The sequence below is a fragment of the Pogona vitticeps genome, chromosome 1 (assembly GCF_051106095.1).
Source record: "Pogona vitticeps strain Pit_001003342236 chromosome 1, PviZW2.1, whole genome shotgun sequence".
Classification (NCBI taxonomy): domain Eukaryota; kingdom Metazoa; phylum Chordata; class Lepidosauria; order Squamata; family Agamidae; genus Pogona; species Pogona vitticeps.
Window position 1 is genome coordinate 30,532,716 of NC_135783.1, and position 26,630 is coordinate 30,559,345.

At 42.3% G+C, this 26,630-nt stretch overlaps 1 protein-coding gene across 1 annotated transcript in view; it reads left to right on the forward strand.

Moving 5' to 3' along the window:
• The first annotated feature begins 8,712 nt into the window (after positions 1 to 8,712).
• SMYD2 (SET and MYND domain containing 2) overlaps positions 8,713 to 26,630 on the forward strand; it is a 45,102-nt gene continuing 27,184 nt past the window's right edge. The window contains exons 1-3 of the mRNA XM_020808675.3: positions 8,713 to 9,068; positions 16,486 to 16,549; positions 25,510 to 25,620. Coding sequence (XP_020664334.3) covers positions 8,827 to 9,068; positions 16,486 to 16,549; positions 25,510 to 25,620 — 417 coding nt within the window. The 5' untranslated portion in view covers positions 8,713 to 8,826. The remainder of the gene's footprint in view (positions 9,069 to 16,485; positions 16,550 to 25,509; positions 25,621 to 26,630) is intronic.

Here is a 26,630-nt window from a genome sequence, read left to right on the forward strand (position 1 = left end):
CCTCTTCAAGCTTTGTTCCTCCATCAATTCCATTAGGCCCAAAAATGAATCTAGAAACTGCACAAAACATATAGTACACATTTTGGAATCACCTATTTTTTCACTCCTCAGGAAAGAATGTGGTGCTTGCATAAGAATAAAAGGAAGATCCAGTCTCAATCTTAATTGAAGAGGATGAGCAAGGGCTAAAAAGTGCTTATGGAGGCTTACAGTCCTTATTTTTTATCTGTCTCATAGAAACAGGAGTAGGTTTAGGGGTTTGATTGAGGGAGGACAGTTAAATCTCTAACACCTGCATGCAATGGTCCTGATCCAGATATGGCAGCACATGTCACTTGAGAATGAACATACCAAGTGATCCTACATGACATGCTACTTACTTAACACAGAATGGAGTTTAGCACTTAAATTTTAAGGAATGCTTGCTACCGATTTACTTACAGATCAGTAGTAGATCTAAGAAAACAAGTTGGAAGGCATAGTTAGCTTACCCACTTGGTTATATCTCTTCTTTACACATATGAATTCCCAACATTTGAAAACCACAAATTCATAGCGGAAGCTGCCAAGTACAGTAATGCCCTGGCATATCAATGATATAGGTATCAAGTAATGAAAGAAGAAGGCCATTATATTTCTACAACATACTGTTTCCGTGTTCCATGCTGCTTAACAGCTTCCTCCAGACTATTACTGACAGTAATAAATATGATTGTAATTCTGACTCTTCTAGTTAAATAGGGGAATATGAAGCTGAATAGTGGAATATGTGAAGGAGCTTTTACTTAGTGTCACGTATGGTTGTTAGTATGAAAAGATTTGAAAGGATACTAGTGAGTACATAGGCCATGGTTAACATGATGCTCCTTACCCCCATCTCTTTGTCTCTGTCAAGGACACCCTAATTATATATATATAAGCTGTTGACTATTCAAAGCGCCCATGCTAATGGTGCTTGGCACTTTACTGAATTATCTCTGTAAGGGGAGGGTTAGCTCTTAAGCTTCCATTTGTTTTGTTTATTTTTGAGACATTCTCATGCTCTCTTTGACTTCAGCAACATTTGTGGGACTATAGTAGAGGTGCATACAATCCACAAAAGCTGAGCTCTTTTTGTTCAAAGGATCGGGTGGTTAGAGAGACTTATCTTTTGTTGGCACAACAAATTCTTCTATCTCTCCCACAGAAGACTTTCCACATATAATGGAAAGCTGATAGCACAGATCTCCACAGTTGTCCAGCTGTTCTTGCTAACTTACAGGCATATGAAATGCAAACCACAGTACATCCTAGCCTGTCATTAGGAGCCTTCTCACGGTGAATACCTCAGTCTTTGGATTTTACTTCTTATTTCAGTAAATACCACTGTTTGTTTCTCACACGGAAATATATACGCAATGGCCAGAATCCTAGTAGCATAAATGCAATGGAATTAAGTCACAGTGGTGACCTGTCACTAGTCAGTAAGTTGCTTCTTGTATCCTTTCTCATGTGCAAGTCACACAACTAGCACGTGACAAGGAATATAAGTGACAACCCACTAGCTAGTGACAATTTGCCAGTGACAATTGGCAGTGCTCTAAATAATCAAAAGGATTCTGGCTTCTATGATATCTGAGGATTTTGTTGTCAATGTGCTGTATGTATTTGGGAGGAAGAAGTGGACTTCTGATTGCACGGAATAATGCATCTTCTAGTCTAGTGGACTATCCTAGGCAGCTCAAGATGTTAAGCTGCCTAATGCCGAAATGGAAGAGCTGCCCCAATACATGTGTTTTCAACACAATACATTGTTAAGGATCTGGGGACCTTAGCATGTGAGTCAGCATCACGAAGGGGTGGGTGGGAAGCAAGGCAACATCAACAGAAGTATCACATCCAGCTCAAGAGAAGTCATGCTGTCATTTTATTTCCCTTTGGACAAACTCCACCTGGAATACTGTGCCTGATTCTGGTCACCAGTTTTGTCTTTATGAAGGATATCAGTAAACTGGAATGTGTCCAGAGGAGAATAATCAAGGTATTAACAGGTTTGGAAACCAAGCTGAATGCAAAATTATTGAGAATGGGAATGAGGATTGAGAATGTTTAGCCTGGAAGAGAAATGTCTATCAGACAATATGATAAGCATCTTTAAATATCAGAAGGTACAGTATCTGGCTATGGAGCCAAAGGCTGGCAGTTTGATTGCCCACTGTGGCTCCTGTGAAGTAGGAAGCCTGTGTCGTCATGGGCAAGGTGAACAATCCCAAGGTGCCCCCCACAAGAAATGAATGGTAAACCACTTATGAGTATCATATTTTTCCGTGTATAAGATGCTACTTTTTCCTAAAATCATTACACAAAAAATTGAAGGGTATCTTATACACAGAAGTAAGCTGAGAACAGGGAGAGAACAAAACAGCCCATACCTTGCCTCTGTAAACAGGTTTCCTTCAGTCACGAGGCTTAGCTGCCTCCAGTCAGGCGGCTTAGCTTCCTACAGTCGGGAGACTTAGCTTCCTCCAATCATGGGCCTTATGGAACTGACATCAGCTGATACTGAACAAACCAATTGGAACACACCTTGTTGGAGGTGGAGCCTGTAGGCTCAGGTGCAACAGGGACTCCTAATGTCTGAGTGTTCTGAGCCCAAAGACTGAATATTCAAAGCTAAGTTTTCTTAATTTGGGGGTTAAAAATGGGTGTGTGTGTGTGTTCTTATAAACAGGGAATACTTATAAATGGAAAAACACAGTACTCTCTACCATAGGTCAGAACTGACTTGACAACACATGAAGTAGAAGAATCATATCAAAAGAAGAAACAACCTTGTTTTCTGCAACTCCAGGGTCTAGAATCCAAAGTAACGGATTCAAATTACAAGATACAGTGGACCCTTGACTTACAGACGGCTTGACTTACAGACTTTTTGAGTTACAGACTTCTCTGGCTGCAAAATTTAGATTTGACTTGCAGACTGAGATTTGACTTACAGACCAGAAAAAAAACCAAAATGGAACAAAAACGGCCTGTTACGGGATTGATCGGTTTTCAATGCACTGTAGCTCAATGGAGACTTGACCTACAGACTTTTTGACCTGCAGCCACCGTTCCAATACGGACTAATTCTGTAAGTCAAGAGTCCACTGTACTGCCTGGACTGTATTTTCCCTGCCTTCCCTGAACCTTTCTTGACCTAAGAAAAAAAGAAACAAAATATCCCCCTCTAGTGGTCGAAGGTGGAATAGCAGCTTCCCATTAGTTTCTATGGACGGAAAAGAGCAGATACGGATCAAATGGTTTTCAATGCATTCCTATGGGAAATGCAGATTTGACTTGAGAACTTTTTGACTTGAGAACTGCCTTCCAATACGGATTAAGTTCTCAAGTCAAGACCCCACTGTATTTCAACTAAGTATTAAGAACTCCCTGAGAGTAAAAGCTGTTCACTGGAAGTTTCAAAGATGAGGTTGGCTAGGATTGCTTTGTCAGTGGGTCAGACTTAGTGACCTTTGGGTACCTCCATGCTCCACAATACTGTGATTCTCGCCTATTTGATTCAGGTACTTTTTGAGAGTAAGGACACAGTACTCAGTCCTGCTCACCTGCTGCATTTTTCTAATTGTCCCATCTCTCTTAATTATAACTAGCAATAGCTTGTCAAACTGACAGCTTGAGAAATTTGACATGAGTAAAGTCATTAATGGTATTTAAGTTGATTTAATAACATTAATGGAAATCGCAAATGGTAACAGAAGAGTACACGGTCCAAGTATGTTCTGGGATGGAGGAGGTGTTGAATTATTCCACTGTTCAGATAATTCGGCTTGACAAATCTAATTTGTCTGGGAAACACTTTACCTATCTAGATGACAAGGCAAGGGTGAGCTTCCCATATATAGTTTCACCCTTACAAATCAGTTTAGTGTGGAGTGCTGTGTGCCTCCTCCTTTCTAGCAGCTACCAGTGGAAGCCTATCAACTCTCCAATTAATGCCTTTGTGTATTTAAAATTCTTGTCAACCGTTTAAAAACACAACTGTATAAATGAATAGGATCCTACCCTGTATTTCTTATCAGGTCACAAATAGAAAATGCCCCACTCACATGGCATTAAGGGAACGGGCCGGATAAAACTGCAAGGCGGGATGGATGTGGCCCGCAGGCTGTAGTTTGGAGACCCCTGTTCTGGGTGATGATTCTGAATACTTTATTAGGAAGAGGCAGCTCAGTGATTTAGGTCTCCGACTGTTGACACACAGTTTGGAAGTTCAGTTCCCCACTGTGCCCCCCTGATGCATAGGATCCCTTCCATCTCTACAGTTCCAAGATGATGATGACGATTCTTGCTGATAACATTTGTAAACTCTCATTCTGAATTAATTACAGGACAAGGCAATGATCTTCAGCTACATTCTTAGATTACTTTAAATTTTGTATTATTCATTTAGCAAACCTTTCTTTATGTGTCCCTAGGCAACAGTCTCCAAGTGTCAAAACATTGTAAAGTGTGTTTGGTAACCAACTATGGGAGAGGGCCTTTTCTGTCACTGCTCTCAGATTTTGGAATTCCCTCCCATGGGAGGCCAGGCTGGCCCCACCTTTCCGCAAGCAGATAAAGACCTTTCTTTGCAGACAGGCTTTTCTTTACTGGCTGGTCTTCAGGGGTTTGGTTGCTTTTGGTGTCCCCCCCCCATTTCCAATGGTCTTGCATGCTTCCCTTGCTTTTTTCTTTGTTCTCTTTGCATTTCCAACCGGGTCCCTTTGTTTTCTGTGCATTTCCAATCTGCTGCGTTCATTTTCTCTGCATTTTCGACCTAGTCCCTTTGTTCTCTTTGCATTTCCGGTCTGCTCCATTTGTTTTCTGTGCATTTCCGACCTGGTTCCTTTGTCTTCTGTGCATTTCCGACCTGATCCCTTTGTTCTCTGTGCATTTCTGATCTGCTCCATTTGTTTTCTGTGCAGTTCTGATGGGTCTTGCACACTTGATTACTTTTCTTTTTCTTTTCCCCTTCGGCTTGAAGGGATTAATCACATTTCCAATGAGTCTTGCAGTGATCTTTTCTTTTTCTGTGTGATTTTTTTCCTTCAGCTGGAATGGATTAATTGCATTCCTATGGGAAATGGTGCTTCGACTTATGACCATTTCGAGTTACATCCATCTTCTGGAATGGATTATGTTCGTTAAGTAGAAGCACCACTGTATAACTGACATTTTGGAGGTAATGCTATACAATGTTGAAAGTGGTTTTGACAGAACATGGTGGAGCTGTAGTCAAAAAAGTACCTTCTCCAACTTCTGGATATGTCACATTTTCCATTGTAAGGGAAATACTGTTGTGGTCCTGACCATTGTTCATTACACAGAATGCTGAGAAATAGGTCCAGATGCATCATAGCTGTTGCAAGACTTGCTTCTCCTCCAGTGAGTTTTGATTTAAACTTTGAGTTTCCTAAGTATCCTAGATAGCTGGATAACCCTAAATATTGGCACGCTTTTTCTGGTTAGATTCATCTACCTTCTGGAGGGTATTTCCATTGCTTTGGTGTCATCAGGATGAAGTCATTAAGTCTTTGGCCCTTTGTTGTTGTAGTTCAATGTAGCCTCCACAGAGGAAAGCATAACAAACTTCTCTGTCCCACTTTGAAGGCCATTCACATGATATATTGGGCAGTTGTTGGCTGATATAAGCCAATCAATCACAGTCTTCCCCCCCCCCACCTATTGTAAGAGCTCATAAAGAGGCATTCACACAATCATTTTATCATATATATTTAAATATGTATATGCTTAAATTACTATGCTTTCTTATTCTGTTATTATTGTTGCATTGTGAGTGCCTAGTAATAAAATAAGAGGCAAATGTAACACTTGCAGGGCTCAGATCTGCCAATCCAGTGTACTATAGTTTCTGCTGTTGTGAATGTTTATTTATTCATGCATTTGTTCATTCATTCTATAACAGACTCAGTGTGGTTTGCAATATTTCAAAAAGGCACATAAAATATAATAAACAATTAAGACGACGAAACAAGAATCAAAGGCCAAAATCCTGTTTGCATAGCTTTATGCAATGGGAGTTGATGTTGTCAATAGCTGCTGGCACAATTTGATTTATATTAATTAAATGCTTCTTTTCCTCCCCAGTTTTAGGTTTCAGGGCTCCTGAGGACTCCCTTTTACCCTAGGGAAGTCCTTGGCAGCTTTTGGGATTCCAGGGTGGGTGGGATTGTTTAATTGCTGGAATCAGCACTCTTGGCAATGACTAGTCTCTCTCACACACACACCATCTGAGGGCTCCTCCAGGGCAAAAGGAAGCCCTAGGGAGCCTCAGAATCTAAAACAAGGGGATAAAAAGCATTTAAACCATTAATTAAATAATTAGATTAAATTATTTAAATGCTTCTTATCCCCTCATTTGAGGTTTTGAGGCTCCCTTTTGCCCCGGAGGAGCCTTGGGATGGGGGGAGGGGTGGCGTTGAAACTTTGTAGCATGTAGAACTCAGTGGTCCCCAACCTTGGGCCTCCAGATGTTCTTGGACTTCATCTCCCAGAAATCCTGGTGCCATTATCCACAATGACTTGGAAATGAGCAAGCTGGCAGCAAAGTGGATCCCCAGACTTTTGACAACTGAACAAAAGAGGAAATGTGTGGAATCAACAGTGGCTGTTTTGAAACATTTTGCAAGAAATGAGTCAGATTTCCTGGGCAAACTGGTACCTGGTGATGAGACATGGATCTACTGTTATGATCCTGAGACAAGGCAACAGTACAAGGAATGGAGGCACAGTAGTTCCCCCAGGCTAAAGAAGTTCCGAGTGCAAAGGTCGGTGCAGAAGCAAATGGCAACAGTTGGTGGAGTTTTTTTGATAGGAAGGGAGTTCTGTTGGTGGATTACCTCCAACAGGGTTCAACCATCAATGCAAAACATTACTGTGCTTTATTGACGAAGTTGAGGCAAAACATCAAGGAAAAATGTCGAGGAAAGCTCTCCATAGGTGTCATCCTGTTGCATGACAACACCTCGTCACACACTGCAGGTGAAAAAATGGCAAAACTGACCTCCTTAGGCTTTCAAGTGATGCCCCATCCACCCTATTCTCCCAACCTGGCTCCTTCTGACTACTATCTGTTCCCCAAACTCAAAAACACCTAAAGGGACAACGATCTGGGAGTGTTCTGGAGGCAACTAATGCTGCAAATGAGTGGTTATACCAGCAGTCAGAAGAATTTTATTTGCAGGGGCTTAAGAAGCTGTAGGACACATGTTACAAGTGCATTGACTTCCTGGGGGAATTAGAATAGTGTGGCAATTACAGCTTCCTAGCTCAATTTTTTTCTGGGAAAGGCTCAATACTTATCAGCACCCCCTCGTACATGTCAGATGGACTATATATTGGCCAAAGCTTGGAAAAATTGCTTTTGGACTACCAACCCATAAAATGCTACCATGGACAACAACTCTTTCAAAACCTAGCCTCCAAAATGATTTATCCAGGCCCTAACCAAGGCCTCTGTCTCCTCTAATGTCACCACAGATCACTGCCTAGCAATATATATTTTTGTGCCCAGGCTTCATTGCCCTAAAAGCTAAGCACATTTAATTCAAAATCTTACATATTTACGTAAACGTTAAGTTGAATGAGATTGCCACTGTGTACTGACTGAATGGAGGAATGCCTGCATCTGAGCATGTGCAGGCTTTGTGCCAATCATGTTTTTTGTCTCCTGTCTGGGAACAAGGTCTGGAAGTTATAGACATTTCTGGGGCAGGTATATTTGCGGACTTCCTGCAGCAAACACAGACAGGTTGGTTTGCCTCCCCTAACACAGCAAATTTATATGCTCTCTAAATTTTGGAAAGCTGGGTCTAAGATCCAGTTGCCCAACCCTAGTTACAGCTCCATGTCCCTATGCAGACTTTTCCAAAGATAGTAACAAACTTACCATGGCTAGCAGCTTTGCTGATTGGAGAACCATGAATTCTGCTCTGACTTATGACTTTATTATCGTATCCTTATCTCCGGATACAAATCTTTCCAAGGTGGCTTGCCACAAAACCTACAACCACGAACCATTCTTATTTACACATCTGGCTTCGGAGACAGATGTGAAAGTCTGGCTGGGGTCACACTAGCAATTTGAATCAATTCAGACTTTTAAAAATCACGTTCAAATCACGTGGTATCTAAACCAGCGTCCACGTGCACATCCCCTGTATGGAATCAATGTATTTCTCGTGAGTTAAACCGTTTTTGGTGTCTCCTCATTTCCATAAAACTGTAATGAACTGAATCATTTTGAAGAAGTGAAGTATTTTAAAAAGCCCCTCCCGGACAGTTAAAATTTTTTTAAAAAAATCACCTCACTTTGCAGCCATATAAATCATTTCACCCCTTGCGTTGATCTAAATCAATTTAAATGATGCTTAAATGCAGCTCTTATTGCCTGAGTCTTAATGCCAGGTTTAGCCGTGAGTAACTGGTCTTTATCGGGTTTCCTCCCGAGTAAAAGGTTTGAGCGGTCAAGGTGTCTCTCTTTTCGCACCGAAGAAAAAACACCTCAATTAAAAACAAGACCACCACCGCACGCACGCACGCACGCGCGCGCACACACACACACACACACACACACACACACACACACACACACAAAAGACAGCGTATGAAACCGTCACACGCTGAGGCACCCGGTGGCTCTAGGACCCAGCGGGCTCCCGGCGCGCTTTTTCCGGGGAGCCGGTGGTGGTAGCGGCGGCGGCGGCGGCTCCGGCGGCCCATGCCCATGTATGTCTCTGCTGCGGGCTCTGGCTGGCGCGCGGGCGCTGCGGCTGACGGCGCGCCATGACTAGCCCCGGGACGGGCCGCGCGACCAGGGCCACGCGCGCCTCCTCCTCTTCCTCCTCCTCGGAGGGGGCCGGCCCCCTGCCGGAGGGGCTGGAGAGGTTCCAGAGCCCGGGCAAGGGCCGGGGGCTGAGGGCGCTCCGTCGCTTCGCCGTCGGCGAGCTGCTCTTCTCTTGCCCGGCCTACGCTTGCGTGCTGACCGTCAACGAGAGAGGCAACCATTGCGAGCGCTGCTTCGCCAGGTACGGCGGAAGCAGGGAGGAGAAGAGGCCGAGCACCGGCGAGGGGGGCCGGCTCTCGGCTCGGCGGATTCCCTGCGGGTCCTAGCACCGACGGGGTCGAGCGGCGCCTCCCTCCGAGGAAGGCCCGGGGGGCGCGAGGGGAGGGAGGCTCCTGGGAGGGGGGCGCGACCTAGCTAGGCCAGGGCTAGATCTTGCGCCCTGGCCATTTGGACTGTCTTCAAGCCGAGTAAAAGCTTGGAATCTTTCCCCTTTTCTTGGACTACAGCTCCCAGAACCCCTCCAGCTAGTCTGCTGGGACTTGTAGTCCAAAAAAAGGAACGTTTCCCCAGCTCTGAGGTCGCACTGAGACTCATTATTTGAGAAGGGATGGGATGCTTTATCCGGTCGTCTTCCCCGATGTTGTTTCACTGCAATTTCTATGAGCCTTAGGGTATGTTGCTGGTAGTGAAGGATGATAGGACCTGCAGTTCAGCAACAATCCATAAAGCTACAAGATGTTCATACCTAGTTTAATTTAAACTGGGGCTTAACAAATGTAGTTGCGGAACCTTATTTTCGTTGCAGTTGTTCATTCATGGATTGGGAATTGTTCCTTTGAGCATGTGCAGAATATTGTTCAATTCACCAAGATCTACACATCTGGCATTTAAAGCACTAATTCAACATCAATCCCTGATATGTCTCTTTTTAGAAAGCTAGACCCTTGGCAGGCAAATTTGCACTTCTTCATCATCATCATAATCTTAGAACTGTGGAGCTGGAACAACCCAGTAGTCCAGCATATTTCTAGAAGGCACAGTGGGGAATCAAACTCCCAACCTCTAGCTCCACAGGCAGAGACCTAAACCATTGAGCTATCCTGCAGGTCTTCTGCATACTGAACTTTGATGGACTGCATTTCCTTCAAGACATTCAGTCTCTCTGTGTATGTCAAATCTCAGTGAGGGCGGTTAGTTTGCTTCAAGAAGCTGCTGGATCGTGATCCTCTCCACTTAACATCTGCCCTGCAACCTTGTGAGGTAGATCAGGTTGAGAAACAATGACTGCCTCACAGTCACCAAGGGATTTGAACCCAGTTGTCCTGTCTGTCAGCCAAAGCTAGATCAAGTTGCAAGGATAAAAGTCTGGAGGAGGACCATGTATGTTTACGCTATAATCCAGTGACTGCAACACTCTGGCCAGCAAAGTCTTTTCCTACAGTTTATAACTGTGCTGGAAGGATGCCACAATTTTGAAAGGGCTCTCTCTAATTGGCATCATGCGTGGAGGCCGCATTGTATTTAGAACAGCAGTGTATAGTTTTCTGCGAGCACGTCTTGGCACAGTTACTCTCCAAAACCTCTGTATCTGTGGTAGTTGGTATAATAAGAGTAACTTGGAAACAGCCATGTATGTCTTGAGGACGTGTAATTTTTTTAATGTCCTGGACAGTGCTGGAATGGTTTTATAAAACTTAGTTTGTAGAGGCCAAGGTAATAGATATCATGTTCTAGTTAGAGATTCATTTCTTTTGACGGTTAAAGAGAGAGATACATTGGGGAGAAAAACAGACCGTAGGCAACCTAAATCCGGTGCCAAGAAAAGCTAGATTCTATTATCTGTATAAATTACAATACATAATTGTGCCTTTTTTGTTACTTCATGCAACTTACTCTGATTTTGCTAATTGTGACAAAGACAAACATACTTAAGCATCATTGCAAATTTTGTCCAGAAATTTCTCTGACTTCTGGGATTTTACCAGGAATTGCCCACATGCTTTCTACCATAACCCTGAACAACTAGACGTATATTCTCTTTTGTTTATTGTTTGAATCAAAAGCTGGAATTCACATACAAAAAACCACCCTGATTTCTGTGTCAGTAGTCATGTTAAGATAGGGACGTGGTGGCGCTGCGGGTTAAACCGCAGAAGCCTCTGTGCTGCAAGGTCAGAAGACCTGGAGTCATAAGATCAAATCCACGCAACGCAACGGAGTGAGCCCCTATCACTTGTCCCAGCTCCCGCCAACCTAGCAGTTAGAAAGCATGCAAAATGCAAAAATGCGAGTAGATAAATAGGTACCACCATGGTGGGAAGGTAACGGCGTTCTGTGTCTAGTCACGCTGGCCACATGACCACGGAAGATTGTCTTCGGACAAATCCTGGCTCTGTGGATTGGAAACAGAGATGAGCACCTTGAGATATTGGTAGATTTTTCACACTAGGAGGATTATCAAAAACCACAAATAGTCTTGTGGCATCTTCAAGGCTTACTGGTTTTATTCAATATGAAATTTTATGGGCAGGAGATGTGTTGGGCTAAATCCGGCTGGAGTAGATCATTGAATATAGGTGAATTGTTAAATGAACATTTAAAAGAAGAAAACAAACAGAAGCAAAGGTATGACAGCATTTTTAAGACAAATAATTTATTACAGTGGAATAGTGACCTTTTTTAGATTACAGTTTCTTCAGATGTAACTGAAGAAGTGGACTGTAATCCACAAAAGTTTAGATGGAAGAAAGTTGATAGTCTCAGTGGTACTGCAGTTCTTTCTTTCTGTTGTTTTTGAAGCAGAGCAACATTGCTGACTTTTTCAAAGCACCAAAATTTCACTGTTTACATTAGCTGGAATTAAGAATTAGATTTAGCTCAAAAAGTGTTGCCCCTTTTGGCAGATATTTATTCATATACTGGGGGAGGAGTAGGGGAATAGAAATAGCATCAGCATTATGATGATCAGTGGTCATGGGGAGATGATAAGGATATTCTAACATGGATACCTCGTTTCAAAAATTGAAACGACCTGATAGTTTAAGAAACAAGAAAATGGAAATGAGAAATGAAGATGAAAATAAGCACATTCAGTTCTTGTAATTCATACAAAAATACTTTGGGAATTTTACTTAAGTTTATCATATAGAGCATCTCTCTTAATGAGCCCACCCGAGTGTTAAGATCGCCAGCAGGGGACTTTCTCTTGATCCCACTGCCTTCACAGCTGCACTTGATGGAGACACAGGAGAGGGCCATCCTTGCCCCTGCTCCCAGACTCTGGAACTCCCTCCCTCAGGAGGCCAGTCTGCCTCCATCTTTGCTATTTTTCTGTAAGCAGGTGAACACCTTTCTTTTCAGACAGGCTTTCCCTTAGTGACTGGCTGTTTGGAAGGGTTTTTAAATGGAGTATTGTGCTGATCTTGTTTTCCATTTTTAGTGGAGTATTTTTTAAATTCTTTTAATTATTTATATAGTTACTCTTTTTTTACTTTGAAATATTGACTTTTAATTATGTAAACCACCGTGAGGTTAAATAAAATAAAATATAAATAAATAAATAAAGTAAGTAAGTAAGTAAGCAAGTAAGTAAGTTTAGAGGTGCTGTAATTGAATGTGTCTGAAATCTATGCTGTGGATAATAAGAAATGGAAACACCAACTGTGTAAACTGGTTGAGACTGGTTTGTTTCTGTTCACCAAGCAAACTGTGATGAACTCTAAATGGAAACAAATATTTTCAGACTCCTTGTGGCCTTGAATAGGTAGAGTAACCTTGTGGAAGAATAAGTGCAGTGGTACCTCAGTTTGCGAACACCTCGGTCTACGTAGTTCTCAGTTTATGAACCGAAATCCATAGAAAATAATGCTTTGGTTTACGCTTTTTTCCGCAGTACGAAAGGGTTTCCCCAGGGTGCATTGTGCCTATAGTGCCACCCTTTTCCTAGCACAATTTGTGTTTCAGTTTATGAAATTTCTGCATTACATAGCGTCGCGTAGAATGAATTAATTTTGTAAACTGAGGTATGCCTGTAGAGAGTGTATGATACAGAGACTCCCTGAGATAACTTGTTCTGGAGATATACCAGAGCTAGGAATTGTGTGGCCCACCAAGGCTCCCAGCTTTTAGCATTTATCCATCATTCTGGGAAAAATTGTTGGCCTCATAATGGAGCATTGCTGCCTTAGAAACACTCACTCTCTATTAGAAATGGACCTGGCTTCCCTGCCCTGCCTCCTCTGGGTGCTGCTGCCTCTTGAGTGGACACCTGCTGGAGGAGGCAGAGCTTTGAATAATTGAATACTTGTTTGGCCAATAAACATGACCTGGTCAGATTCAGGAATTTAGGCTTAATTTAGATGTCACATTGATTTATGTTAACAATAAAGTAATTGCAAAATGATATCATAGTTTCACCTGCCAGCTATAGGGCTAGCAAACTAGGTTTGGAGTTTGCCTCTCTTCATTGTCCATCTCCTTTTCATTTACTCAGAAGTGAAAAGGTGTTATTTTGTAAAATCCAAGAATGTGATCAACGATTAATTTTAAGGCAGACTCGTAGTGCTAGTCTTATTCATAATCTGGATGCAGTTTAATGACAAAATTGTAAGTCTAGCACTGAGTTACTTCTGGAGAGAGGTGGAGTCCAGTAGTTTTGTAAATGCATCTTGCAGAAAGTATGGCATAAGGCCAATGCTCTCATTCAGATGTAATATGTTGCGGCATGGATGTTCTGCACAGCACAGTAGCTTTGCTGCAATGCCATGTGCTTTCACAGCTGAGCCTGTGTACTTTTTCACTGTCCAGACGTGTCTCAAAGGGAAAAAGAGTTTATGAAAAAAATGCTTCAGGATTCATTCTGTTGTAGCAAACTATGCTTTGAAAGAGGACTGTGAAGATACTCTCCATCATAGATAACCTTTTACAACATTTAGACTTCAGAAGTTGGGTTTATTTATTCTTTTGTAAAGACATTCTTTTGAATTAAATAGACACAGAGGAAAAAGTGTTTCAGCTTCTTAGGAAATCAGTGTATTTCACTGAGTGTTAAATTGTATCCTTGTTTATATTAAACTAGTTGAATACACTGGCCAGAGTACTCTTAAAATGATACTGTAAACTCTAGTGATAATTTTACAGTTACTCCTGTTGTATAGTAAGGGTTGATGTGTTGAACCATTTTATATGTCTTGTGGGCAATACATACACATTGAGCCACCACCCCCTGTAGAATTTGGCACATTTAATTAGGAAAGACTGTATTGTTGATGGTGATTTAACACCCTGACTAAACACCTTCACTTAATTCGAATACAACAGCAAACTACTAGTATAATCATAATCATGTACAGTAATGCCAAGTCAATTCTGAATCAAAGTGACTCTTTTCGGGGTTTTCCAGGTAGATAATCCAGAAGTGGGTTACCATTCCCTTCTTCTGGAGGCACCCTGGGATTGTGCAGTTTGCCCAAGGCTATACAGGCTCGCTCTACTTCTCAAGAGGTACAGTGGGGAACTGAACTTCCAACCTCAACCAGATCCCTGAATCACCGAGCTATCCAGCCAGCTTAGTTATAATATAATGTCATACAACTTTTGTGTAAGCGTCCTTGCCTTCCCTTCTGACACGACGAAGGAAAAATTAAAGGTCCTGATTTATTTTAGGCCATGATTTTGCATTTTACTTCAATGTGAGAAACTGTTTTCTGCAAACCAAAGTTTAAGTTAACACGTGAGATGCTAAACCAGGATTAAACCAGCAGTTTATAGCTACTTCCCAACTGAGCATCTTAGGGCTGTGGTTTCCAACTTTTTTAACACTGTGGACTGGTTGGGGAAGGCGGGGCACCCCCCCTGAACTCGTGCACATGCAGGAAGGGTGGAGGGGCACTCAGGGGGGCATTCAGGCAAGCACAAAGGGGCTGTGCGGGGGGGAGTGTGTGCGGGGGGGAGATCTGTCTCCTTGGCCCAGGCTATGGACCGGCACCAGGCCGCAGACCAGGGACCCTGTGTTAGGGTGCAGTCCTAATTAGCCAAGATGAGTTGACACCATGCTGGAAATTAGTTACAATTTCTCTGACCCTGGCCAATGTTGTACTGTCATACTGACTGGGAGTCAGGGCTGAGGTTGATTAGGATCTGGTGTAACTCAGCCCTTTTCTGACTCCTCTCCTTCTCCATTCATTCTTTGGCTGTTCTGTCAGCTGATGTCAGCCAGCCCAGAAACTCAACCAAGAGATTCAGTTGTTTTGGTAGATCTGAGCTCACTCTGTAAGAGGGGATTGTACTGGCACAAAGGAATTTGTGCCAACATAAAGGCACTTGGCACAAGAGGTTTCTGCCCATTCCAAATAACATTTTATTTGGATACATTTATAACTTGTTTGAATACAAGTTATAAACAATCAGAAATGTGGACTACAACTCAAGCAATTCCTCAACTGTTGTCGAGAATTTTGGGGGTCATATCACAGAAAAGTGAATTTTCCAAGCTTTGCAAGCCTCTATTAGGGGTCTTTTGCAAGCCTCCATCAGGGGTCTTTATAGATAGACTTTATGGAATCATCTTGAATTGGAGAAATAGAATTTTGATTCCACTTTCTTCATATAGACATTCTTGGTCTGGTCCAACATTCTTCTTGCATTCTTGTATGTAAAAAGAAGCCACACTTGCCTCATAATTCACTATTGCAGTCGCTAAAAATCTCTAAATTGCAAACTTGCAAGTCTTGCTTATGCCAGCAGCAGCTTTATAATCTTTGGGTCTTGCCAGGGATTCCTCCTCCATAGTCACATGGAAATTTCTAATAAGGTCTTGAAGACAGGCTGTGTACCTGTGGTGGCTATCGTGGGCAGCAGAACTATGCTCTGGAGATACCACTGAAAGTGACAGAGGGCAGTGGGAAGAAGTCAGTGGAGACTTATAGCAGCCTTCCCCAACCTGGTAGTTTCTGGTTGTGTTAAACTACAACTCATCCAGCTTTGGCCTCAATGCAATAGAACTGATGAAAGTTGTATTTAAACAGGAAAATAACCTTTCAGTGAAGGCTGGTTTATTGGGGAAAGTGCTTCTTCTCATACCTTAAATTAGGGGTGTGCATATGTATGTTTTTGAACTGCAACTCCCAGAATTCCCCAGGCAGCACAGTCACTAGCCATGTTGTTGGAGATTTCTGAGAGTTGTAGTCCAGAGACACAAAGGTGCACATCTTTACTTTAAATAATGTATGCTTGTTTCAGGAATAGCTATGATGATCCTTCATTGTCAAGAGTAGGCTTTAGAGGTTAATGATGGGACTACAAGTCCCATCAGCCCTAGCAAAGAAAAACATCACTGAAGGTTACTGGAATTACAGCTGAGCAACATCTTGTGAAGGCAAGAGGAGAAGGGGATGACAGAGGATGAGATGGTTGGACAGTGTAATCGAAGTTACCAACATGAATTTGACCCAACTCCGGGAGGCAGTGGAAAGCAGGAGGGCCTGGCATGCTCTGGTCCATGGGGTCACGAAGAGTCGGACACGACTAAATGACTAAACAACAAACATCTCAGGAGGGTGAACAAGTTGCTACCCTACTTTATATATATATTGCATTTCTTCTTTTTGTTATTTCTTGTCCAAAAAATCATGGCAAATGATTGTTTATTTCTTTTTCAGGAAAGAAGGACTGTCAAGGTGTGGAAGATGTAAGCAGGCTTTTTACTGCAATGTAGAATGTCAGGTGAGTGTTGGAATGTGCCTGGCAAAGGAAAAAGGCGATTACACCAATATTTAAGGATTTATTAATAAAAGTTGAATGCCTCCTTCAATGAAAAATGTCCAGTATGGCTTGCAAAGACTGATATATATGGGGACTTAAAACATTTTCTCACTTCACACAGCACCCAAAATCAAAAGCAGTAACCCTTTTGGATTTTCTGAAGAGCTGTATGGGCAGCAAGAAAAAAAGCTGTCAGATTCGCTCACCACTGTCGAATTGGAGTTGTGGCCTGAGCCATTCTAGGAATTTGGAAATTGCCATAATGAGTCAACTGTGGATCAGCTGTGCTGGGTCACAGTACCACTGAGCCATTAGATTAGTAGACTGCTACATGGCCCTAATTGCTTTAGAAGCTTCTGCCTACTTTAAGCATACCAGATGGTTTAACATTATTTCACTAAGCTGGTGAGGAAGCCTGTGCCTAGCTGAGCAATCAGAAAGAAAGGTTGGATTTAGTGTTGGGGGTGGGGGAGAGAATCTGTTTGCAAATGTACTGCCACTGCTGCTAATAATCATAGCGGGTGTTTAGAAACCAACTGTGTTTCCACTTGGTAGTTATATACCTTTATTATAGGGGTAAGCAGGCCTATTGACATAATTTATGGTTGCTAAAAAGGCTTTAATAGACAAAACCAAAGGCGTCTAACCTTTTCGTATGTGTGTTGTGTTTTGCTATGTAGCACTCTTCTACCTACTGTTGTGGATAAAGTCTAAGTGTTTTCTCTGCCACAGCGAAAGCATATGCCTGTGTTTTGCTTTTGCCTTGCAAATGGTAATATTCAGGAATACACTTTTGAAGGTTGTAAGATCACCAAGGGGTAAACTGGTCTTAAGAACGTGTCCATATATGAAAAGGACACAGATTATTAGATCCTGATAATGAATAGAGCAGGGCAGATACTTGATTGTGGTCTTGTCTACAGCTGAGATTGCTAGCATTATTTTATAATACAGCATATAGGGAGATAATTGAAAGAAAACATTAGATTGTTAATGAGAGATTTAAATCAAAGTCAGGGAACCTTTTCTTATCAGCTCTAATTTATTGTGAGTTGTATGCCAATGGTGAGTGCAGCTAGAGCTAAAAGTACAAGAGGGCATCCTTTTCCTCTTTCTTTCCCCTACCTTTTCTTTTCTCCTACTTCCTCTGCTTTTCTTTTCCCCTCCTACCTAACAGACTGTTGAGCAGAGAGAGAGAGTTCTCTTGTACCAGAGGCGTGAACTGGTTGCTGAAATGACATTCAAAGTTAAAATATTGTATGATGTCCTTGAAATGTCTGGAATTAACTCTAAATGTCTCTCCAAGAAATGGTGTTCCTTTCATATATTTTGATAACCATTCTGGTATAGTGGATAGAGGGAAGAGCAAGGACTCAGGAGAGCTGTTTGAATCCACATTCAGACATACAGATTAACTCAAGTGAGGTGGAGCAGATAGAAACCACGCCTTAAATCTCTCATTTAACTTTGGAAACCCTACTAGAGTCATGATAACTCAAATGCAACTTAATGGTACATAACAAACAAACATTTATACTTTAGGTTAGTGGTCCCCAATCTTTTCTGAAGCACAGACTGGTTGGGGGGGCCAGGTCCGTGCACAGGGACACCTCCCCGCACTTGCGAGTTGGCAGGGTGTGTTCGCGGAGGGTAGGGGTGCGCTCGCAGATGGGCAGGGCACACTCACGCACATTTACGGATGGTGGGGCGTGCTCGCGGAGGGGAGGAGTGTGCTTGCACACATGTGCAGAGGGGCAGGGCACACTCGTGTGCATGTGCGGAGGGGAGGTGCACGGTCGTACACGTGTGCAGAGGGCGAGGCATGCTCGCAGGTGGACAGGGCACCCATGCATTCAGGTGGCAGGCCATGCGTGCGGGAGGTGTGGGGAGGAGTGTGTCCGGGGGAGGAAGTGGGAGAGCTGTCTCTGTGGCCCGGTCCTGTCATGGCCACAGACCAGCACAGGGGCGCGGACCAGGGGTTGGGGACCCTTGCTTTAAGCGGTTGGATCCTTGTCCAAGGAGAGTTTTTGTACTTGTGTTTTTCAGTCTTAAATGCTGTCGGCAAACTTATTTCAAAATTAAAAAGCAGACACAACATTCAAAATAATTTGATAAAAGGGATGCTTGAAGTCAAATTTGTTTAATGCCATTATTTTTAGGTGCTATATAAAGCTGCCCAATGCGTAAACCTTTCACACAGAATGCTCTAATCAGCACAGAATGGTAGAAAACAGTTTTCCCATCTTGAAATCTGTTGTCCAGAACTTCAGTTCCACCCACCATGACATAGGTAATTATGGCAGAAGTAAAAACACACAAAGTTGCCTCATGCAACTGGCTGCTGCTCTTCAAAGTTTCAGAATGGAGATTTTATAGCCTTACCTGAAGATGCTGGGGACTAAAATCCCTGAAATTCTGCATGCACTCCTAATCTTATGGGGATGGTGTTCCCATAGAAGGGGAAACCAAAGTTCAAAGCTGCATGAAGTAGCAAATTGGAATGCACCGAAAGGGCCCTGCTCAAGCACTTTTCAGCCCTCCTCCCAGTGAGCCAGGAGGAGGAACAGTCCAGAATCCTATTACAGGTTCTTGGCTTGCCATCACATCTTGTCAAGAAGGAAGTGTAGTTTTCTAATGAATTCCAGTCTGTTAAATAAATCAGTTAAGCAGTCCAGGAGTTTGTCACTAATTGGCTTGTTTCTTAGCTGACTTAACTGACTTTTTAAATCAACAATAAATGCTTGGCTTTTTGCTCCTTGCCTGGCAGAATACATTCCGAGCGTATTTGAGGAATCTTTCCAAAGTACTTGTATGAAACTATGAGAATGTGGCCGACATAGAATTCTGTTTCAAAGTTACCTTCAAGCATGATGTTCTTTGGAAACTGGTCTCTGCAGACGGTACGTGCTGTGCAGACAATGTGTTATCGCATCTTCATCTTTATCTTCTTCAAACACATCTGGATTTTTTTAGTGGCTCAGCAGTTCTGTCTTGAAACGGACAAGGACATTAGTGCCTTCCTATTTAACTTGTAGGACTACTGTGTATGGCAAGTGTCTCTCTCTCTCTCTTTTTTTTTTAACCTTCCATGGAAAGTAACATTTCTTCATACTAAACAGATGGGGAAAAGTTAGATCTGAGTTTAGAGACTTTTACTACCCACTTAACTTTTGATGACATGTAGAAATGTCTATTTCAGAGCTCTGATAAAATGAAAAGGCCAAGATTCCTCTTTCTCTTTTTCTTTCTTTCTCTCTCTTACTCTCTCTCTCTCTCTCTCTCTCTCTCACACACACACACACACACACACACACACACACACACACACACATGCACAGAGAGAGAGAGAGAGAGAGTTAAGCATACCAGTCCTCCCCTTGGTTCATCAGAAAAAGATGTAGATGTAGATATGGATACAAATAAAGATATAGATGTGTGTGTGTGTGTGTGATCTATACTCATACAATTCTAATTATTTTTTCTCCCTGCTGAGGTGATAGGTTATCATTTTATATTGAGTCCTCAGTGTCGGTTTTATGGTACCTTTGGCAACCAAAGAGGTTAGAACTTCAGAGCTGGAAGAGACTCTGTCGATCATCAAGGTGAGCCCTTGTTAAGAAGGCACATTGGGGAATCGAACTCCCAACTCCGCAGCCAGATACCTAAACCACTGAGCTATCCAGCAGGCTTAATTGATAAATACTAGTTTTTGCCAACTGTATTCAATATGGACGTGGGAGAAAAGCATGTTTTCTTTGTTTTTACTTTTACTTTTTGCATATGAACTTAGAAGAAATCATAGAATCATAGAATCACAGAGTTGGAAGAGACCAGAGGGGCCATCCAGTCCAACCCCCTGCTGTGCAGGAACTCCATCAAAGCACTCCCGACAGATGGCCATCCAGACTCTGCTTAAAAACCTCCAAAGAAGGAGACTCCACTACACTCCGAGGCAGCCTGTTCCACTGCCGACCAGCTCTGACTGTCAGGAAGTTCTTCCTGAGATTCAGGTGGAATCTCTTTTCCTGTAGGTTGAAACCATTGCTCCTTGTCCTAGAGTCTGGAGCCATGGAAAACAAACATGTCCCTTCCTCGACATGACATCCCTTCAAATATTTAAACATGACTATCATGTCCACTCTTAACCTTTTGTAAAGCTAAACATTCCCAGCTCCCTAAGCTGTTCCTCATAGGACATGCCTTCCAGACCTTTGACCATTTTGGTCACCCTCCTCTGGACACGTTCCAGGTTGTCAACATCCTTTTTGAATTGGGGTGCCCAGAACTGGACACAATATGTTTTTTTTCTCTTTGTGAGAAAATGGGGAGATAACTTTTAAGATGGTACCTGTAGGTGATATTGGCTCTTTAAAAATAATGATCTTAGGTGCAGTACAAACTCTGTGATTTCTCACAACTCCCAAACCAAAGCCTCTACTTTGGCTTCGTACCTCCTCTTCCTGCAGCTCCTTTTCTCCAAGATTCTACCCTAAGCTTCTCTTGATGTCTCTTCTTCCTTGCTGTTATCGATCCAGTTTGTAAGAGAAATTGCAGCTTGTCACAAATATGTTTTTGCTTGAGTTGGGGAGGGAAGCAACTAGATGCCTACGAAGAAATGCTAGGCTATCACCATTGCAGCCATTCCATTTCTTGATTTGCATTACAATGGTATTGAATTTCTGATCATGGGGTATTGAATTGGGGAGTATCTACAAACTACAGTGGTGCCTCGCAAGACGACGCTTCGTTTAACGACAAAATTGCATCACGAAGTTTTTGCGATCGCAAAACGATGTTTCCTATGGGGTTTTTTTGCTTTGCAATAATCGGTTGGTTACCTGCTTCGCTAACCGATTATCGCAAAATGAAGATTTTCGCACAGCTGATCGGTGGTTTCAAAATGGCCACCGGGTAAAAAAAATGGCCGCCTGCTGTTTTCTGGGACGGATTCCTCGCTGCACAGGCAGCGAAAATGGCCGCGCTATGGAGGATCTTCGCTGGACAGTGAGTTTCAATCCCATAGGAATGCATTAATCGGGTTTAATGCGTTTCTGTGGGCTTTTAAAAATCGCTTTACGATGTTTTCTTTCTACAGCAATTTCGCTGGAATGAATTAACATTGTAATGTGAGGCACCACTGTATTCCATTCACAACTGGCTTCATAATTCCTTAACTGGATTCAGAGAAGTTGCATACCTATTCACAGTGCTTCTAAAATAACCATCATAAATTCTAAATTAAAGAGTTTTAGATGTAAGCCCCCTCTTTTTTCCCCCAAGTACAGAAACTAACTGCTGATACCATGGCAGACAAGTGTTTTGAGAGTACAGCATTTTTTTTAGTGTAGATCTGATGAGGCAGGTTCTTAGCTGTGAATGCTATTATTTCAGATACAGCTTTTCAATTTTTAGTAAGCTGATGAATATAACCCTGTGCTTGTCTCTTTGTTTCATTCTAGTGCTTGAAAAAGCCTGTTGTTTTTCCAGAGCTTTACGAAGAATCATTCAGTATATATGATAATAATAATAATCTGTACATTAAATCAGTTCTGACTTATGGTGACCCCTTTCATGGTTTTCCAGATAAAGAACCATCAGAGGCAGTTTACCACCCCTTCTTCCAAAGGGGGCACCACCCTGGGACTGTGCAACTGGCCCAAGGCCACACAGGCTGGCTGTGCTCACAAAAGGCACAGTAGGAAATAAAACTCCCAACCTCTGGCTCTGCAGCAAGGTATCTTTGCTACAGAGCTATACTCCTGGTTTAATTCAAAACACAGCTCTCTTTTTTCTGTAACAAGCTGACAGGGTATTGCTTTCTCTAGTAAAAGCACCAACAACCATATTTTAAGCTTTCTAATGTTGCTACATATTGTACAAGATTCTGGACTACTTGTTTTACAAAACAGGTCTGCCGCTCTGGTTATCAATATGAAATCAAATCAAATTTGAAAGAGTCCTTAAATAGAAATCTTACCTTTCAACCTTCAAGGTGTGCTTCTGATTTTCTTGACTATGAATGTATCCTGTCAGCACAGTTTAAAACTGACAGAAGTCAGGAAAAAGGTAATCAGAAACATGCTCTCAGTTCAATTTTTCTAGGGCAATAATATCTAGGGTTGATGAGTCAAACTTGTTACCCTTGAAAGCACCTGTTTGTGAACAAGAGTCATGTGGAACCAAGAACCTTGCGCTCCCTGACCACAGTTTGTCACCAAACAGACCTATTAGAACAACATGAAAATAATGTGTAGGTTTATTTATATGGTTTAAGTGGTCTTTGCCATTGAATTGGTCCTCCTATAGGTTTGCCTAGCATATTTGTGAGGTCCCTCAGACTCTGTAGCTTTTTGTATGAAAATCCCATAGGCTTCTTTTATAGCATACTGATTGTTATTGGGGGCTGATCTGGAAAGCCTTGAAGAGGTATAGGATGTTTCTACTTAATTATTGTTTTTTTAATTAAAAATGTTTGTTTTAAAAAGGAATTCCTAGCAGACTTATTTTCCAAAGTTTTCTTATGCTATCCTTAAATCAGAGGAAAATATTTTCTGCATGATTTTTTCCCCCTCTTGAATCTACTCTTTATCATCAGTATAACACGAGGGACTTGGCTAGAACAATGCTGCCCGCTACCAGTCAAACAGCTTAGAGAAATTGTGGGAAAGAATGTTAAACGCGGTCCTGCTGTGATCACTAAAAAGACCTCTGTCAGAGTGTTTCCATGCCAGGTATTACTCAGACACTGCTCTCCTATTCCTGCAATGTTCCGGGCTTTTATCTTGTTTTGCAAAATCCAGCCATATCTTGTCCCTTTAACCACCTTACTGGTTCACATAACTCAGTTGGATTCTGCCCGAGGAAAAATTTTAATTAACTATGCTTAAAGAATAAAAGGGTCAGGACAGGCTGTTGGAAGGACATAGTGGCATTGCCAGTTTTGCATCTTACTTAACTGGGGTGTGTGTGTGTGTGTGTGTGTGTGTGTGTGTGTGTGTGTGTGTGTGTGTGTGTGTGTGTGTGTGTGTGTGTGTGTGTGTGTGTGTGTGTGTGTGTGTGTGTGTGTGTGTGTGTGTGTGTGTGTGTGTGTGTGTGTGTGTGTGTGTGTGTGCGCGCGCGCGCGCCTGCACTGTGAAGTCAAGTCTGTAGGTTAAATTTAAGAATATTATTGTCTACTTACCCTTCTTAACAGTTTAGCTCTGTAACAAGGAATCTTGGCTATTATTTGGGTGTCTCTGGGCCGTGGTCTTTCTCACAGATCTGAGAGACGTGTATGCGCATTGTAGATGTGAAATAAAGCCCTCTCAGTCACATTTCAGTTGATTTTTTTCAGCATTATTTAATCTGTTATGATTGCTATTTGGACAATATAAATGGAGATTGCTGGGCGATAACTTGTAAGCAATCAGGTTTTTGGATTATCACCATTTGTCCTGAATGCACTTATTCCATTCAGTCAGTGGTGATCACCACCACTTAGGTTTCTGTTACATTCTAGCCTATTTAGATCTTAGCGTTTCTTATTCTTGGGAACATTTTTGGACAGAGAGCTGTCCCCCCCCCCAGTGCTTATCCATTTGATGTTTGAGTGACATGTAGAAGGTGTTCTAGTGCTAACTTTAGATTGACTGTTTTGTTCAAGATCCCTTGGAGCTAATTATTCTTATGGCTTCATATGAATTATTGGTCTATAGTTAGTGTGAAACTTTTGTGACAGATGAGAGAGACCAGCTGTGGTGTTCAGCCTCTCAGTCCAAGGCCAGAGCATCACTGAATATCACTGAAGATTTCATAGGAGCAGATTCCTTCTTTGGTCCCAGGAATGTGTTGTCAAGACTGTGAGAAATAGCCTCAATTTTACACACAGAGAGGAAAGGGCCAGCAAGCTCAGTACACAAGGGATGGGAAATACTAGGGAGTCTTAGGGGTCTCTTTTGACCCTTTGGTACCCATTGTAGACTACATCCTTTGCAATTTGACAGCAGTTAAAGAGGAAAAGCCATGCAATGCAAGCAAAAAAAATGTGATTCTAGGCTGAGTCAATAGGTGGTGTCCAGATCAAGGGAAATGATAGTACCACTTTGTTCTGGTTTAGTCAGACCTCACCTGAGTTGAGTTCTAGGTACCACAGTTAAGCAGGATATCAACATCTGGAACATTTCCAAAGAAGGTTGACAAAGATGGCAAAAGATCTGGAAACCAAGCTCTATGAAGGTTGACAAGTTGGGTAAGTATGAGTTGGAGAGAAGATAAAAAGGTGATGTGATAGCCATCTGAAGGGTTCTGATGTGGAAGCTGGAGCACAATTCTTTGCTGTTTAGAGGGTTGGGCCTGGACCACTTGATTTAGATTAAAGGAAAGAGCTTTGGAATTGGCATTAAGAAATAGTTCATGATGGTGAGTGATATTTCATAGATGAATGGACCCATTCAGGGTGTGTCTCACCTTTGCTGAAGGTTTGTAAACAGGTTGAATGGCCCTTGGTCAAAAAATTCTTTAGCTGTGGATTTTCTGCATTGGCAGGGGTTGAACTGGAAGATTCTGTACACATATGAGAATAGGGATTAGGACTCATCTGGTCAGTCATTGTGCCAGGTGACACTAAGGACAATAGCACTACCTGTTGGTGATCGTTGGCCATGACAGCTTCTTGGGTCTTTTAGATTCTTGTGGTGACTTCACTTGTCCTTTCCCCCTCACTATATTTCTTAAAAGCTGCAATATGTTATCAGATCATGCTCAAACCAACTCTGTCTTCAGATTTGTTCCATAGTTAGTGAGTATCTAAGCAAGAGTCATCTTATTGTTTTAAAGGAAACACACTTCACTTGACCTCTAAGCTTTGGTGGGGCACATGGCAGCCTCTAACTATGTACAAAATACACATCTTCAGTTTTTCCTCCTTTTGTTTAACCTTCCAGAAAGAGGACTGGCCCATGCACAAGCTGGAATGTTCTGCCATGTGTGTGTTTGGACACAACTGGAATCCCTCAGAGACTGTGAGGCTCACGGCAAGGATTCTTGCCAAGCAGGTGAGTGAGATTTTGGTCCAGATTTGTTTTGGTTTTAGAAGTGGAGAAGAATGAGCCAGAGAAGAGACCAAGCCTTACAGTAAACATTTTCCTGAAAAACTTGAGTTTTTGTAGATTAACAGTTGCTCTGGTAATCAGTAATAGTTAAACATGTTTCCAGAGTGATTGGGACCTTCCAGATGTTGGTGGAATGCACCTCTCATCAGCTATAGTTGGTAGAGCCAGTAGTGGAGGATAATGGGAGCTGGAGTGCAGCAGTCTCTGAGGGTCTATAAGTTATCCACACCTATTCTACAACATGTATGTATGATAAGCTCTTGCATATCCCCTATCTTTTCTGCATTCTAAACTGCTTCTCCAGTGTCATCCATTACTTTTCTCCACCAAAATGCTCCTGCCAAATTTTTCACAACATTGCAATCTTTCTTTCTGTGCCATTGTTTTCTTGCTGCAAGCACTGCAAATTCTTTCTTGTGCTGTAGACCAGTGCTTCCCAACCTTGGGTGCCCAGATGTTCCTGGACTACAACTCCCAGAAATCCTGGCCATCACAGCTAACGGTGAAGCCTTCTTTAGTCCAAGAACATCTGGGGACCCAAAGATGGGAACACTGCCGTTCTCCTTAGGATAACTGTAGAACCTTTACTTTCCAGTGCTTGATTTGCCCATAATTCAATTTTCTTGAATCAGATCAGTGAGGGACAGCTTTTTCAGTCTATTTGGCCACATTCTCCACAGTCCAAGGTCTCTAAGGTCAGGTTCTCACTTTGAATGTGATGTTATACAGTATGAGGTTCGTCCTGCCATTAGGTGAAGTAAGATGCCTATGTCAGGTGGGTAGCACCAGCAGATGCACATGGCTGAACATCTTGAATTCCCTGGCTCCAGCAGAGCTGTGTTAGCAAGACAAACAAGCAAACAAACAAACTGCCTTGCACCTTCTAGATTAATTTATTCCCTCAAGTGTGATAGAAGACAGCTAGTTTTCAATAAAGATCAAACTTGCCCATC